Below are 13,568 nucleotides of genomic sequence, written 5' to 3'. Positions count from 1 at the left end.
TTTTCCCTGGTCCACTGAGCAGATAGCACGGCAAGATCTTTCTAAAGTTGAGCTGAGAAGGATTATATGAATACTCTACTAATTGACCTCATATCCTATTCTCACATGACAAGACCCAAAACAGCTAATACCTCTATTTCTATTTTTTATTTCCAGACTATTGTGCTTTAATAATACTCTTTCATGGGAGCAAAGCAAAAACAAGCTTCATCTTAAAGAATGAAAATAGAACTGAAACTTTAAAAAAAAAAAAGCTATTTAAGTTTTATCCATGTGAATTCCTCCCTCACCAGTTTTGCTAGATTTGGAGTTTCCACACATTAAATCTACTTTTGTCTTACATATGTATGTACCTTGACCTCTGAAGTAAGGTTACTGTACATTAAGCAATGAAACTCTCCTTCATGGATACTCAAATGGTAGTTTTGGAAGAAAAAATGCTGGAGGATAAAACAGTTGACACGTATGCCAAACACCACGTATGCCAAGAGTTCACTACTGGTGACTCGGCAGAGCGATAAAAGCACCGCAAGTGGAATTTTGAATTTCACCCTTCTCAAAATTCAAAATAATTCTCAGCTAGGGAAAAAAAACCCAAAACTTCAACTTTACATTTCAATTTAATGGACTTAGCTCTTCTTCCTTCCTTTCCATAAACTCTGCAAATCAATTACCTTGCTATCTGTTTTCTCCAAAATAAAACTTGAAGACACACGCCAGTTCATCACTCGGCATTAGCAGCAGCCTGTGAAGGAACATCCCCTTCAGTGCTGGCAGACGTTGCAGAGTTACTGAAGTAACTGCGATTGAACTAAGGAAGCTCCAACCCTGGCCCAAGCAGATTCAGAGAACCATGCAATTTCACCTTGGAAAAGAAGTCCTCTCACCTGAGGTTCAGGCCTCTGTCGGCAATAAAAGTGACCAGCAAGATTCAGATATAGTTAACCCCAAAACTATGACAGCCCTCTTATGGAATATCTAGAAGCCATTTCACCTGAAGTTCCCTGGACTGCATTCATTATAAATACTAAAAGCGTTGTTATAGACAAAGCAGATAACTTCTTGTACCTCTGGAAATTGTATCAGAGCATCACTACTACGTTCCCGACAGTACTAGATTTCAAAGAGAAAAAGAATTGTTTGTTTTGAAAGATTTTTAATCCTATTTGCCAATAATCAGTAGTGTGCTTATCTAATACCAGGGCACAAGAAAAACCTGCAGAAGAAAAATGAAAATAAAAATAGGTAATTAAATAATTTCCCAACCCATTTGCATCTTGCAAAAAAAATCTGTAATATAGACCTGTGAGAAAGTTGTGATTTGTAAAGACTTTGGGAAATTACTATCTTACCTCCTCTAATGAAGTTTTATTTTGTTAGAAACATTTCTTCAGACCATAGTAAAATACATTTTGCCTGACCATACATTTTCCTAGGCCTTGAAATAATCTAAAAGCCTTTTAGGTGATTTTTCATGCAAAACTTGAAGAATATATAAGGAACATTTATGTGAAGTGCATTTAAAATATGAGAACTATTAAATATTTTGCTCTTAAAAATAACCCTGGAGTTGCTAATTTTAAAGAATATTACTTGTTATGTTTTCACACTAACAGGAGGAGTGCCTGTGCAGTATTACATAATGCAGATTATGTTTACAGCAGCAAATGCTTTTCTAAAAATTAAGTTTTCAAGAGTCTGAAAATAGTGTCAACACATACTGTAATAGTTAATTATTGTATTTCAATGATTCACTACTCATGCAGCAGTCCTTGTAAAACCACAGCATCCTATGAAATCCTGAAGTAGTATCTCAGCAGGGATTGATTTCTGCAAGTCAGAATATGACTTTGCAAAAGAGAAGTAGTTTTTGTAGCTCTGGGGAAGATACACGCATACACTCATCCCATGCCAACTTACCTAGCCACATCGAACGACTGTGCCTTTTGCAGTTTTGCGTTTAGCTGCGATCCTGGACCAGATCTACTAAAGGAAGAACTCTTTGGCAATGTGGCTGTAAATAAGAGAATACAATGTATTTATTAGTATTAGCATTTTAAACTGTAGAATTTCAATGACATTCATTTAGTTCCTAACATCAAATAGGATGGTTCTTTTGATGATATCCCCTTTAAAAACATTAAGATAAGTTAACAGTGTCTAACAAAATAGGTGAAAACACACAGGGCGCTTCTCTCATGTCCTTTTACTTTTGCAGTTTTATGCAAACACTGTTGATATCAAATTATATTGTGATTAATGTTAGAAATCATATGTATTCCAGTATTTTAAAGTAAACCCAACAAATAGCAGCACTTCAACAGTTATAAACAGATAGGAGAGGACCAATTTCTAGGCAACAGTTTATTGGCAACCTAGATTTGTCACACTGCTGTTATAACAGGGTTAATATTTTGCTCAACATGACTGACTGTTACAGTACGGTATGTCCATGTTTCTTCTTTTAACTTTTATACAAGTTTGCTTACCAATTATATTGGGCTAAACCGAAGCACAGTCCTTACCCAAAGTCATTCTTTAAATTAAGTTAGAATAGCTAATTCTATGTCTACTGTTCTCTGGATCCAACGAAAGTCGCAAAATAGTTTGTTACTAGCAAGAAAGTAAAAAGAGTCTCAGTACGTAGCATACCAGGATGAGCAAAAGCAGGCAGAGGCTGTATAACAGCAGGAGCTCCATTAGCCAGGGGAGGTACTGCTGCTGCAGGAACAGAAGATACTAATGGTGGAGACATTCCTACTACTGGAATAGATGCCATTGGCACTGGGGCAACAGTTGTAAGAGATGGCATGCTGGCAATGCCCCCAATACCTGTAGGCAAGAAAAGGAGAAATTTTTTCTAATTTAGAGACTCCTACTATGATACAACAATTTAACTGCAGCCTGCAACCCAGCAGTAAATGCAGAATTAAAAAGCAAATTGAAATGGAAACTTCCACACACCCCTTGAAAGAATTCTTACAGTCTGCTGCACCATTGGCATGGCAGGGGAACATAAAACAATGCAGAGGGAACAACATACCACTTTATAATGTATGCACATAAGATCACACTGGATGCAACGCTGACCAAAAAAGTCTATTAGCATTTGCTGAAGAACAGAATTGTTTGCCTTGAACTAAATGAAGAGCAGCACTGTCAACTTCTAGTGAGTAATGAACCCAAAGCCTACATTTAGCCACAGCTGAAAAGAACACGCTTCAGGATAACTGCTTGCAGCCTATTGTCAAGATGAAATAGTGCAAAGCTAATAGGGTAAAGCACAGTAATGAGGTATTTTAGGTGTAAGCACAGTTGCATGGATAACAGGGAGGTTAAGGAGGTCCAGCCATGGCAATAGGAAGAGTGAGGCTGTGTGCAAACAGCTGAGATAAAGTCTAAACTGAATGAGAAAAAAGAAAGTCACAGATTCTGCTGGTTTTCTTGGGGGTTTGACTTTCTTATGCCTTTTCTCACTTCAACCGGTATTTGTTCTGTTTGATTTCACCAATTTCTTACAGTCACAAATAAAACTGTTTGTAAAACTTGTGGAAGTGACAACTGATCAAACAACACGGTTGCACGCAGTTCATCAAACGCACTATTCCCTTTTCTTAAGGACAGCAGTGATTCTCAGGCACCAATCAACTTGAGTCACAGCAAGGACTAAAACAGAAAGGTAAAGAACCTCTCACTACAGAATACAGCAGAACGTCAAGGTGTCAAACATGAGGTTTGGCTTCATTTTGTTATTTTCCTCTCACTATCCCATCTTCCCTACTCTTTTCCTTGAAATGATGGTGACTTTAGCAGTACTAACCACGAAAACTGAATCAGCAGCTGTTCTAGCTAATACCAGTGCAGCACTGTTCATAAAATAAAAGCAGAGGGGTGCATTACTACCATGATTTGTAAAAAGTCAAGAAAAACATAGCTAATCTTGCCAAAGCTGGAGATCCCTTAATGAAAAATAAAGATAAATAACAATAGTTTAAATAAAAACTCCATCACTTTGGAATGCACTGGCCCTGCTACCTGATCCATCTTTTTTCCCCGCAAACACTTTTGTTTGGAACATATGGGGAGCAGTGTAAGACCTGAAGCAAACAGGACCTCAACTTACGTTATTCAATACGGTTGGGTGCTAAAAGCTCATTGAGATTTTTTTTTTTTTTTGAGCATGTGCATGCATGTGGAAGCATTTGGTTTTGCGTCCATGTACTTTTAGAAGTACTTTTTCCTAAAAGTTTCTTTTAAAAACTGCAAAACAATCAAATTCAACTTAGGTTGCTATAATACAAGCAAACAAGGAGGAAAACAAAGAGCTTACCAAATCCTGGTGCACTAGGCAGAGCAATAGGTGGCTGCTTCATGACAGGAGGCAGTGCAGATGGGAGTTGATAACCTTGTAGTTTTAATTTGATAAGTTTCATAGCTATTGAAAACTCCAACTGATCCATCCTCCCATCATTGTTCATGTCAGCTAGAGCCCTAAAAAATACATGATTTTCACAGTTAGATTCTTAAATTATGAACTTCAGGAACTGACCTAGGAGCGTGCACACACAGGCATGTATATTCAAGACTAATTAATTCCACTCAAAATAATTATGCCAGGCTAAAAATGGTCATGAAACAAGTCACTGTTTAAAACGAGAGCTTCTGGATTTCTTTCTTGGAGTGATTAATAAATATTTTTAAAGTCACTTTTCAACTCTTAGAGGAATTACAGTGAAGCATCTAGAGAAGAAGGATTAATGTAGTTCTACAAAACTTTGCAAAATCACACAAATGAAAACTACATGGTACTACAAACAGCACCACAGGGAATCAAAATTACTTAGTCTGCAAATCTGTACTTTAGCTACATTTAAAATAAAATGTTCTTTAAATCTGTGCACTTTAGTAAACACCATTACATCTGCAAGTGTACAAATGTGTTTTCAGTTAAACAATAGTACTCAAGATAAAACATTGAGCCTAGACCTTGAATAGGCTTTCATGTAAAGTAGTCTGACTTAAACAGTCTTCTTTTTGTTTCTTCATTTGATGGTTAAGAAAACCATGCTCAGCAGGGAATAGGGTTGGGAGGTTGGGGGGAGAGAAGCAGGAAGAAGAGTGTTAGTTGCTACAATTGCAAACCAAAAAACAGAGTAAATGCATATTAATAATGTAATCAGTTGTAAACTTAGTTTTAAACATTATGGTTATTTCTTTGTATTCATTTGAAGAATTAAGTGCACGTTTCAGTACTGGAATAATATACATTTTTAAGTTCATGCATACGTTTACATGTCACGGACGTGACAATACAAAGGATCCACGCAGTCTAGTTAAACTACAGCTGTATTTCTCATCAAATCCCTGTCAAGGAAAATTTTCATGCAAGTACGTGAAAAGTTATCAAAAAAGTACTGCAATAAATTGACAGTTATTTATAATTGATACTTAAATAAGCAGACAGCCAAGGAAATGCAGTGGCAAAGCATTCACAAAATGGAAAAACCCCTCCCACCCCAACCAAAAAAAACCCTAGGAAAACTCAACGAAGAGGCAGATCCCAGCAGGGGTTGCCACAGGTCAACCATACATCTTAAGAGTTTCCCCTGGTTTAGATCACCAGTAGCATTTCCCCAAAAATGGAGACAGTCCAACCCTTCCTAATACTCGTAAGACAGCATTTCCAGTGGTGTGTCTGTCTTAATCCACCAATTTTGATGTCATGAGGCTAAATAATACTACCAAAAAACTGGCAGCAGTATTTAAAGAAGAAAGATAAAGTCTGGTGAGGAAACTGTAGACTCTGAGGCTTAAAAAGAGTTAAAAAGAAAAGTATGCATTGCACCACTCCCTGAAAGATATTGAATTACTACATATATTTAATTGAAGAACAAATTCTGTCTGGGAGAACTTCTAAGGTGTTGTTTCCTGAAGCTTCGTATCACAGGGAAGTTTAATTTACACATAAAATCTGCCTGCTCTTCAGTAACTTTAAACCTACCTCTAATCCCACTACCAGCAAGTCTTTGGAAGCCTAAGTTTTGGCTTAGTTTGGAAGACTAAACTGAGTCAAAACTGATTCTGGGACCCACATAGCATAATGTGATTTGGATTCAAGTTTCAGTCATGATCGCTTAGAATGTGATTCATGTGACAAATAATCAGTTAAAAAGATCCCACTGTAGCAGTCAAATTTGATATATGGTAGTCCAGCCAGCAGAAGAAAGAGGAAGGCGAGCATGGCAAACCTAGACCGTGAGAAGTACCAATCTGGAATGGGTATCTCCTCTTCCTTGCAGAACACCACTGCTCTAGAGTCTCAGCTTCTGATCACTCTTCCATGAAGAGCAAGCAACACACTGGTACCTCCTGATGTACTGGCAGGCTAAGTTGAAGTGGAAGGTGTAATGCTTTTGTCTTCATACAACTTGCAGAGACAAGTGGGAGAAGAACACTAGTGAAGGCAGAGGAGCCTCTCTCCTATGAGTGTTAAGCCACAGCAAGGGTAGACTGCAATAGCTGTTAATGAAAACTGTGTATTTCAAGATGAGAAGTATAGTTACCTCTAGAAAATAGTTAAAAACACAAAGTAGGCTTCTCACATTTTATTATTGAGATTACTGATGTTCTGTTTATTCTGAAGTGCAATGGCTTTCTCTGGACATAAAAATACTAAGAGTTTATTAGCTTCCATCATATCTTTCTGTCCAGTGGGGTGTACATGCCACAAGCCACTATATGCAAACCTGCAAACAGACTGCATGTATGCAGTATGTAGTGCTTTTCCTCCTATACAATGAAATGGGTATAAACCTCAAAGAGACATGTTTGTGTCTCTCTGAAGTTTTCTCTACATCAGAAATGTTTATATCAACTTAAAATTCCTGTAAAAAGCCCAAATTCATTTTGAAGGAATTCATAGTTTAACTATGACAATTAAGAATATCCACTCCGTCTATTTTTCAACAATAGCATGGAAGTGTCCCACAACATGCTGCAGAATAGCTGCTGCACAAAATCATCACTCAGGCTTACAAGGAACACTATTACTCAGTACATTTTCATTTTCTTCTTCATACACTTTTTGCAACCAAAACAGTTCATGTAACATCCATTAGTCACCACCTATAAACAGTGATGTTAGATTTCAAGTCTCACTTGGGAGAAATACATGCTGCAAGTCTTAAAAACCCAAAATATTCAAGAGGCAAAAGGTATTTGGAGTGTTAGAATGTCAGAAACTTAATGGCTAAATGTATTTTCTGAAGTGCTCCCTTTTGTGGGTTTTGCACTAGAAAGTAAACCAACATACAGTGAATGAATACCGAGGGTAAGAAAGGCTCATTAGAAAATTACAGAGTATAAAGAACAATGGAAACCAGGAGCAGATAATTAGCTTAATTTAATTGACGCTTACAAGCAGACACCACACCTTTTTGAAAGCAACTAATGAGAATTAAAAAATATTCAAGAGGGAAAATGTGTGGGGTTTTTAATGAAAGTTTAGTTCAACACTTGCTTAGCCATTCTTCTGTCAGATGTGCAGTGGAAACAGGCAGTAAAAAACCAGGCTTATACAGCTAGCAAGCTGAGGATGTGCATAGGAACAAAACTAGAGAAATTGATCTGGATAAACCTATTCTAGTAGATTTTTGACTGCACTCCAAGCAGTCAGTGGTCCTCCCGAAGATGACTCCTTCCTCAACACATGGAGAAGTCAGTCAGCTCTTTAGTGACCAACTGGCACCAACAACTCAAACAGTCACAATGTTCCTTACATCTTTGCATTTAAGCAAAGTAATTACACAAATTGTATTCATAACAGTCTTACTTGTTCAACCTAAGTGGCTTCTACACCTGCAAATACTTTGATTTATAAAATATAAGTCTTTCCATTACTAAAGCACAGGCAGAGTCCCTCAACCTCTCACATGCATGGCCACGAAAATGCCCTAAGAGTAAATATCACACTGCCACTACTTAGAGAGTGTACTGCTAGAACAGAGTCTTCGCATTCTACATGAGAAAATATTGTCCAGTAATAAGAAACTTTGATGTGCACCAGTCTCATTGCTTTAATTGAACTCCTATTCACATAATCATCAGTAGCCTTTAATTTAACATCTGACCTTCTGTTCAACTCATTTACTCTACATCAATGGCTTTGTTATTTAAATTAACAGCACAAATTTCAGTGAGAAAAATTATGTACACACTACAGAATTTATACACGTTTTTACAGCATGCTAACAAAAATCAGCTTTTGTCTGACAAAATCTTCAGTGCAAAAACAGGACAAATTTCCATTTCTAATTACTGAACCTAGTGTCATGCTGTTAAATTACAGTGCAACTTTTGAATAAACATCACCTTAAACGCAGTGAGTGGCTGACAGTAAACACTACCTAATTGCACTGTTCTGCTTCTAATGAAATTTGGAACAATGTAGTGTGCTTAAATTTGCTTCATCTAAGGTCTGTCCAGAATCACTGCAGAGCAGTAAATGGATTAAACCTTGACTAAATATTTATTGTATTTTATAGAACAGGCCTGTGTTTATAACAGGGAGAGAATGCAGTGGGCTTCATCACAATGCTAGGTTTCAGGTGCTGACAAAATTCTTCCCCTACAGATCTTTTCCTCCTCCTTTCTCTCCTCTTCTCTGCAGAATGCAAAGACAACTTGATTATTTCTGCATTTATGAGGCATAGAAACTGAGCATGCATAGTTTTTTCCGGCAAATATGCTTATGATTAGCCTACAAAACATCTATCTCCATGAAAATAGCACAGAGTGTTAAAACAAAGAAATCTCCTTGCAGTTCAAAAATCTGGATTTATTTAGCTTTACATTCCCATATTATACAATCCCATATTGCATTTAAAAACTCAGCCATAATGGCAGAAATTCGGTCTTTAGCATCAGTCACTTAATCAATGCATGTATAGTAATAGTTACAACTCACAGAATTGCCACCCATAATCTTTCACCTGGACACAAATTTAAGAAGGTTGTGGATGGAAACATATGTCAGAAACAGGTAAGTCAACCAATGGCTTTAGTTCATCCTGAAAAAATAAATAACTCTAAATGCATGAAAAACAGATGGCGTTGATTATTTTAGTTCTCATTTAATTCCAGAGAGACAGGCTACGCAGAAGATGCTTTTTGAGGCCACCATTCATGAGGGCATTAGAAGAAAGCCAGATTATTGCCTACTTAAAAACAGTTATCTTCCGAGCTGTTGCAGTCTCAATTCAAAGCCTACTTAGAGGCTTCTTAGTAGATTACCAGCTTGGCAGACTCCAAAGCTTGTAAAGGGTAGAACAGTAAAGAAGTTGTCATGACAGACCATAATAATTCCACTAATTCGCTCCACTGAGGTACCAGAGACTTCTTTTTCTTAAATGAATGATAAGTAGAAGGGACACAGGAATTCTCAATGCTAAAAACCATGGAGCTACTATTTTTAAGGAACATGAATTCTGGGAAAGCTTTGATTAATAGCAGAAATCAAAATAAGATATACTCCTTAGAGTCTTATCTTAGAAAACAATTACGCCAACCACAGAATATTCTCAAAGCAGCTCTTCAGGCAGAAGACATTTAACTGGTACTTCAGCTAGCTAGCTAACATTTCTTGAAGTTCTAGTGAAAACTATTTTTTCATAATACAAAAATGGCAATTCAATTTTAATTAAAATTAAAATATAAGACAGCAAAAATCCTTGTACTGCTCACTTACGCAAACAAAATTCTCTCACTCATGAGATAATATGTTTGGAAACTCACAGAAATAGAGGGCTTGCTATTTCTGCAGAGAGCTCTGAAAGCAGTATGGCCAGGCACTCATTAGGCCAATCCCCCCTGCAGTTCCTTTCCCGGTTGTGTTTTTCTATACAAGAACTTCCATAGTCAACACAGCAGATGAAACTTTGTATTAGCATAAGCTTGTCTACATACAGCTGTAGGTAATCCTTTATGAAACAAATGCTAGGCTCCTATCCCTGCAGACAGATTAATATGATCAACTGTATTCAAAATAAGTAGACTCATTAAGAATAGGAAAACACTTCCAAAACACAACATACATACACTTCCATTTTTCTAGGATCAGAAAATTAATTTCAAGAGTTTTACACGTTGATCTAACTCAGAATAACAACTTTCCTCCTTAAAGACTGTTGTACCTCCCCTTCTCTCCCTCCAATAATCAAATGCTATCTAAAAAAAAAAATTTCCATCTATTCAGGAAATAAAGAATACTGATAGAAGTTTTATGCAGCTCGTACCTCTCACAGAGATTCTGGGCTTATTACTCCAGAACTCCCCCCTCTATTAAAGTACTCACAGATCTATATCAATGTTAATAGAGATTTAGATAGACAACATTAGAATATTGCTATTAACCCACAAAGCAAGTATGCCACTTTGAGATCCTACCCCTGGGAGCTAAGACAAACAATGATTCACATTTTTCAATGCAGTCCTGAGCATATTGTGACGTCCTTTGGAGGCTGCAAAGGACTTCTTGCCACTAAACAGCCTAACTTCTATTGTTTCTGTGGGACAGCAGTAATCTGTGGTAGGTTACAAACAAACATTCACTGATAGATCAAAAGAGTTAAATCATTCGAGTTGTGGGAAAAGAAGGGGGTTTTCCTTTCTTCTATTTTTTCCCCTTTTTTTTTTTTCTTTTTAAGGGGTCTTACTACCACTATGCAATTATTTTCCTATTTGGTTATTATAATTCCAACTGGGAATATATACATGTGATCTAGATTTTTACTTAAATATTTACTTCTCTTAATTCAGAGATGATTGAAAAAAGAAGACAGACATTGAGAAAGGGATATCTACATGCTTTTTTATGATTTATAAAGGCAACATGAAAAAGTTTTAGTTCAGCTTTATTTAAAAAAAATGGGTAAGTTCAGGTCTTGTCTCTATGACAACTACAGAACTAGCGGAATGATTCTCCCCCTCTCAAGAGGCTGAAAAACTGAATGATTCAGAGATCAAGAGATTTTTAGTCAGACTATTTACAACTGTTTAGTTTTGTTAACACCTATTTAAAGCTAATGCCTACGGAACATTTTGGAGAAAGGATGTTGTAAGACAAAACTTCTTTCTTTGTTTAATTAAGAGGCAAGAGAAGTTCCAAAGCAACATTTAAATTTTCACTGAGTCTTCAACAAATAAGATAACCAGACCAGATTTTATATTTGTAAGATGAAGATAATTTGAAAAGAAAATAAGCTATTTATTTAAAAGCCATGAAAATCCAGCCCCTCTTTTAGGCATGCATATTTCCAAAGCAATTGGTTTTTTTGCAAGAAAATAATTCTCCTCTTTCTCCAGTCAGAGCAAGATTCTGCCCTTAGAAGTCCTTACTACAACAAGAAGTTTTTATAACTGCAATAAACTACTCTCTCTTTCAAACAGTTAACAACAGAGGAAAAGTTCACATATTTTTCGAAAGTTGTCCATCCCTCTGCTGCTTTTTCCAATCTAGAATGAAAAACAATATTATTTCACTCTGTCTAGCACCAAAATAAGTTTAGTAGTAATACAATTAATGCAAATTATGAATAATCTATGCAAGTTAGCATGTCCGAGTCTGGAAGGGTCATATAATTTGGAGCAGAAACAATTGCAATCCTGCATGAAGAAACTGGCAGATTGTAGAAATGTTTGTGATGTGTCATATACAGCAATAGAGATCTGTCTAAATTCACCAAGGAACAGTAAAAATTTCAAGCTTTCAAGCTGTATCTCCAACTACAATGGAAATAGTCTATGCCAGTCTTCATTTTTGCAACAAATTTTGCAAGTCTTGCGTAGGCTCTCCCATTACAAGATTTTTAATACTAATTACTGCGCTTAGTGATTGTATTAGTACAGTTTTAATAAAGTTGAAAGCATTTAGTAATTTGAAATGAGGGTTGCAAGTTGCCAACTTCAAAAATGCCATTTGTAGAAGGATGGCTACTTCCAATAACTAAACTAGTAACTTAAACACTCAGCTAAAACATACTACAAAGCACGTTTGCCTTGTAGACTTCTGGAAAACACACTGAACTAAATAGATTATTTTAAACCCCACAATGTGAAATATAGTTACTGTCCGAGCCTGTACCAGTAGACTTCACTCTGTGACATAACTGCAATTCTCCCATATACTCACCATATCTGTGCTAACACCGGTTGAGGTAACCCAGATTGAAAAAAAAAGTTTCTAGCTTGATCACCTATAAAATAAATAGGACATCATTTCAGAAAATGCTAAAAATACCTGTAAGAGGAAAGAGGAAATCATGAGTCAAAAATATCTAAAACAGAAGCAACAGTAAAACCATAAATACTTAATGCTACACATACATAGCAGAGTATGAGATTTAAACTTACTTTGTCACTTGCAAACCTACCAGATTATTTCCAACAAGCACATACTCTTTAAGTCTGCAACAGTCAGCACCACATGAAGTCAACTGGGCATAAACATTTAGGGCAATGGGAAACTCATGGTTCACAGTCCCTAATCTGTGTTAATGGCTCTCTTTGCAGGAATCATATGCCTTGTGAGAACAAGAAAATTTTTTCTTCCAGAGAAAGTATGTATCAATATAAACTCTATCTTAGATTTTTTGGAAGTACAATGCCGGTCAGCTAGCACAAACTAAATAAAGTAGTCTTTACCCTGATGTGAACCTGATAAGCCACCATTAAAGAAAGCAATGGTATATTTCAAAGTCATTTTCCAACTATCAATTAAAAGTAAGGATAGCAAAACAATTACAAAAGGATTAGGCATTTGGAAATGTTGTGGCCTGTAAAGGAAAGTTGTAAACAAACTAGAAATAGCACTAAATATCAAAGGAGCTCAATAACAACAGTAGTATTTTGTACCGTATCTGTCATGTAACAGGAACAGAAACAATTGAATTGTATACTTGGAGGCATGCATGGCTGTGATGAGACTGCTAAGAATCTGATTCTGATTTCACACTCTGGAAATCCTCTTGATGGATCAGACAGCAAGAAAGGTAAAACACTTCTATACCTTTCATTTCAATTGAGCATCAGAGTTTAGATAGCCCTAAAGAAAATTAAATGCAACAAAACAAACTAACAAGAAGTAGGCATCCTATTGCCTTTAAAACCAAAGCAAATTAGTGGTGTTCAATGAAAATTTAGTAGGATCAGTGCAATTCCTTTACTTGCAGCTTTGCTTCCCACAACTTAAATCAATTTTGCGATTTAGGTTCTTTTCAAGGTCATCCATGCTGATTTCACTAGTTTAAACGATCAGTTTCTGAAACAGATTTCAGTTAAATTGATACATCTTTATTTAAACAGACTTCTTAATCTGTTAGTATTTTAGCATGGTGGGTTGACCCCAGGCAGAAACTAAGGACCCAGCCACTCACTCACCCACTCCCCTCCCCCAGCAGAATGGGGAAGAGAACAGGGAGGGCAAAAGTGAGAAAACTCAGAAAACTCATTAGTCACAATAAAGACAGTTTAATAAGTGAAAGAGTAGGAAAAAAAAAAGAAACAAACAAACC

At 36.4% G+C, this 13,568-nt stretch overlaps 1 protein-coding gene across 1 annotated transcript in view; it reads right to left on the bottom strand.

The window, feature by feature from the left end:
* Positions 1-13,568, bottom strand: part of ITSN1 (intersectin 1 (SH3 domain protein)) — a 114,506-nt gene that overhangs the window by 94,743 nt on the left and 6,195 nt on the right. The window contains exons 3-6 of the mRNA XM_009327951.1: positions 12,188-12,251; positions 4,331-4,491; positions 2,653-2,832; positions 1,921-2,014 (exon numbers count right to left, since the gene is read on the bottom strand). Coding sequence (XP_009326226.1) covers positions 1,921-2,014; positions 2,653-2,832; positions 4,331-4,491; positions 12,188-12,251 — 499 coding nt within the window. The remainder of the gene's footprint in view (positions 1-1,920; positions 2,015-2,652; positions 2,833-4,330; positions 4,492-12,187; positions 12,252-13,568) is intronic.

Source organism: Pygoscelis adeliae, unplaced genomic scaffold (assembly GCF_000699105.1).
Source record: "Pygoscelis adeliae isolate BGI_AS28 unplaced genomic scaffold, ASM69910v1 Scaffold154, whole genome shotgun sequence".
Classification (NCBI taxonomy): domain Eukaryota; kingdom Metazoa; phylum Chordata; class Aves; order Sphenisciformes; family Spheniscidae; genus Pygoscelis; species Pygoscelis adeliae.
Note: the sequence above shows the minus strand (reverse complement) of the source record. Positions and strands in the feature narration are given on the sequence as shown.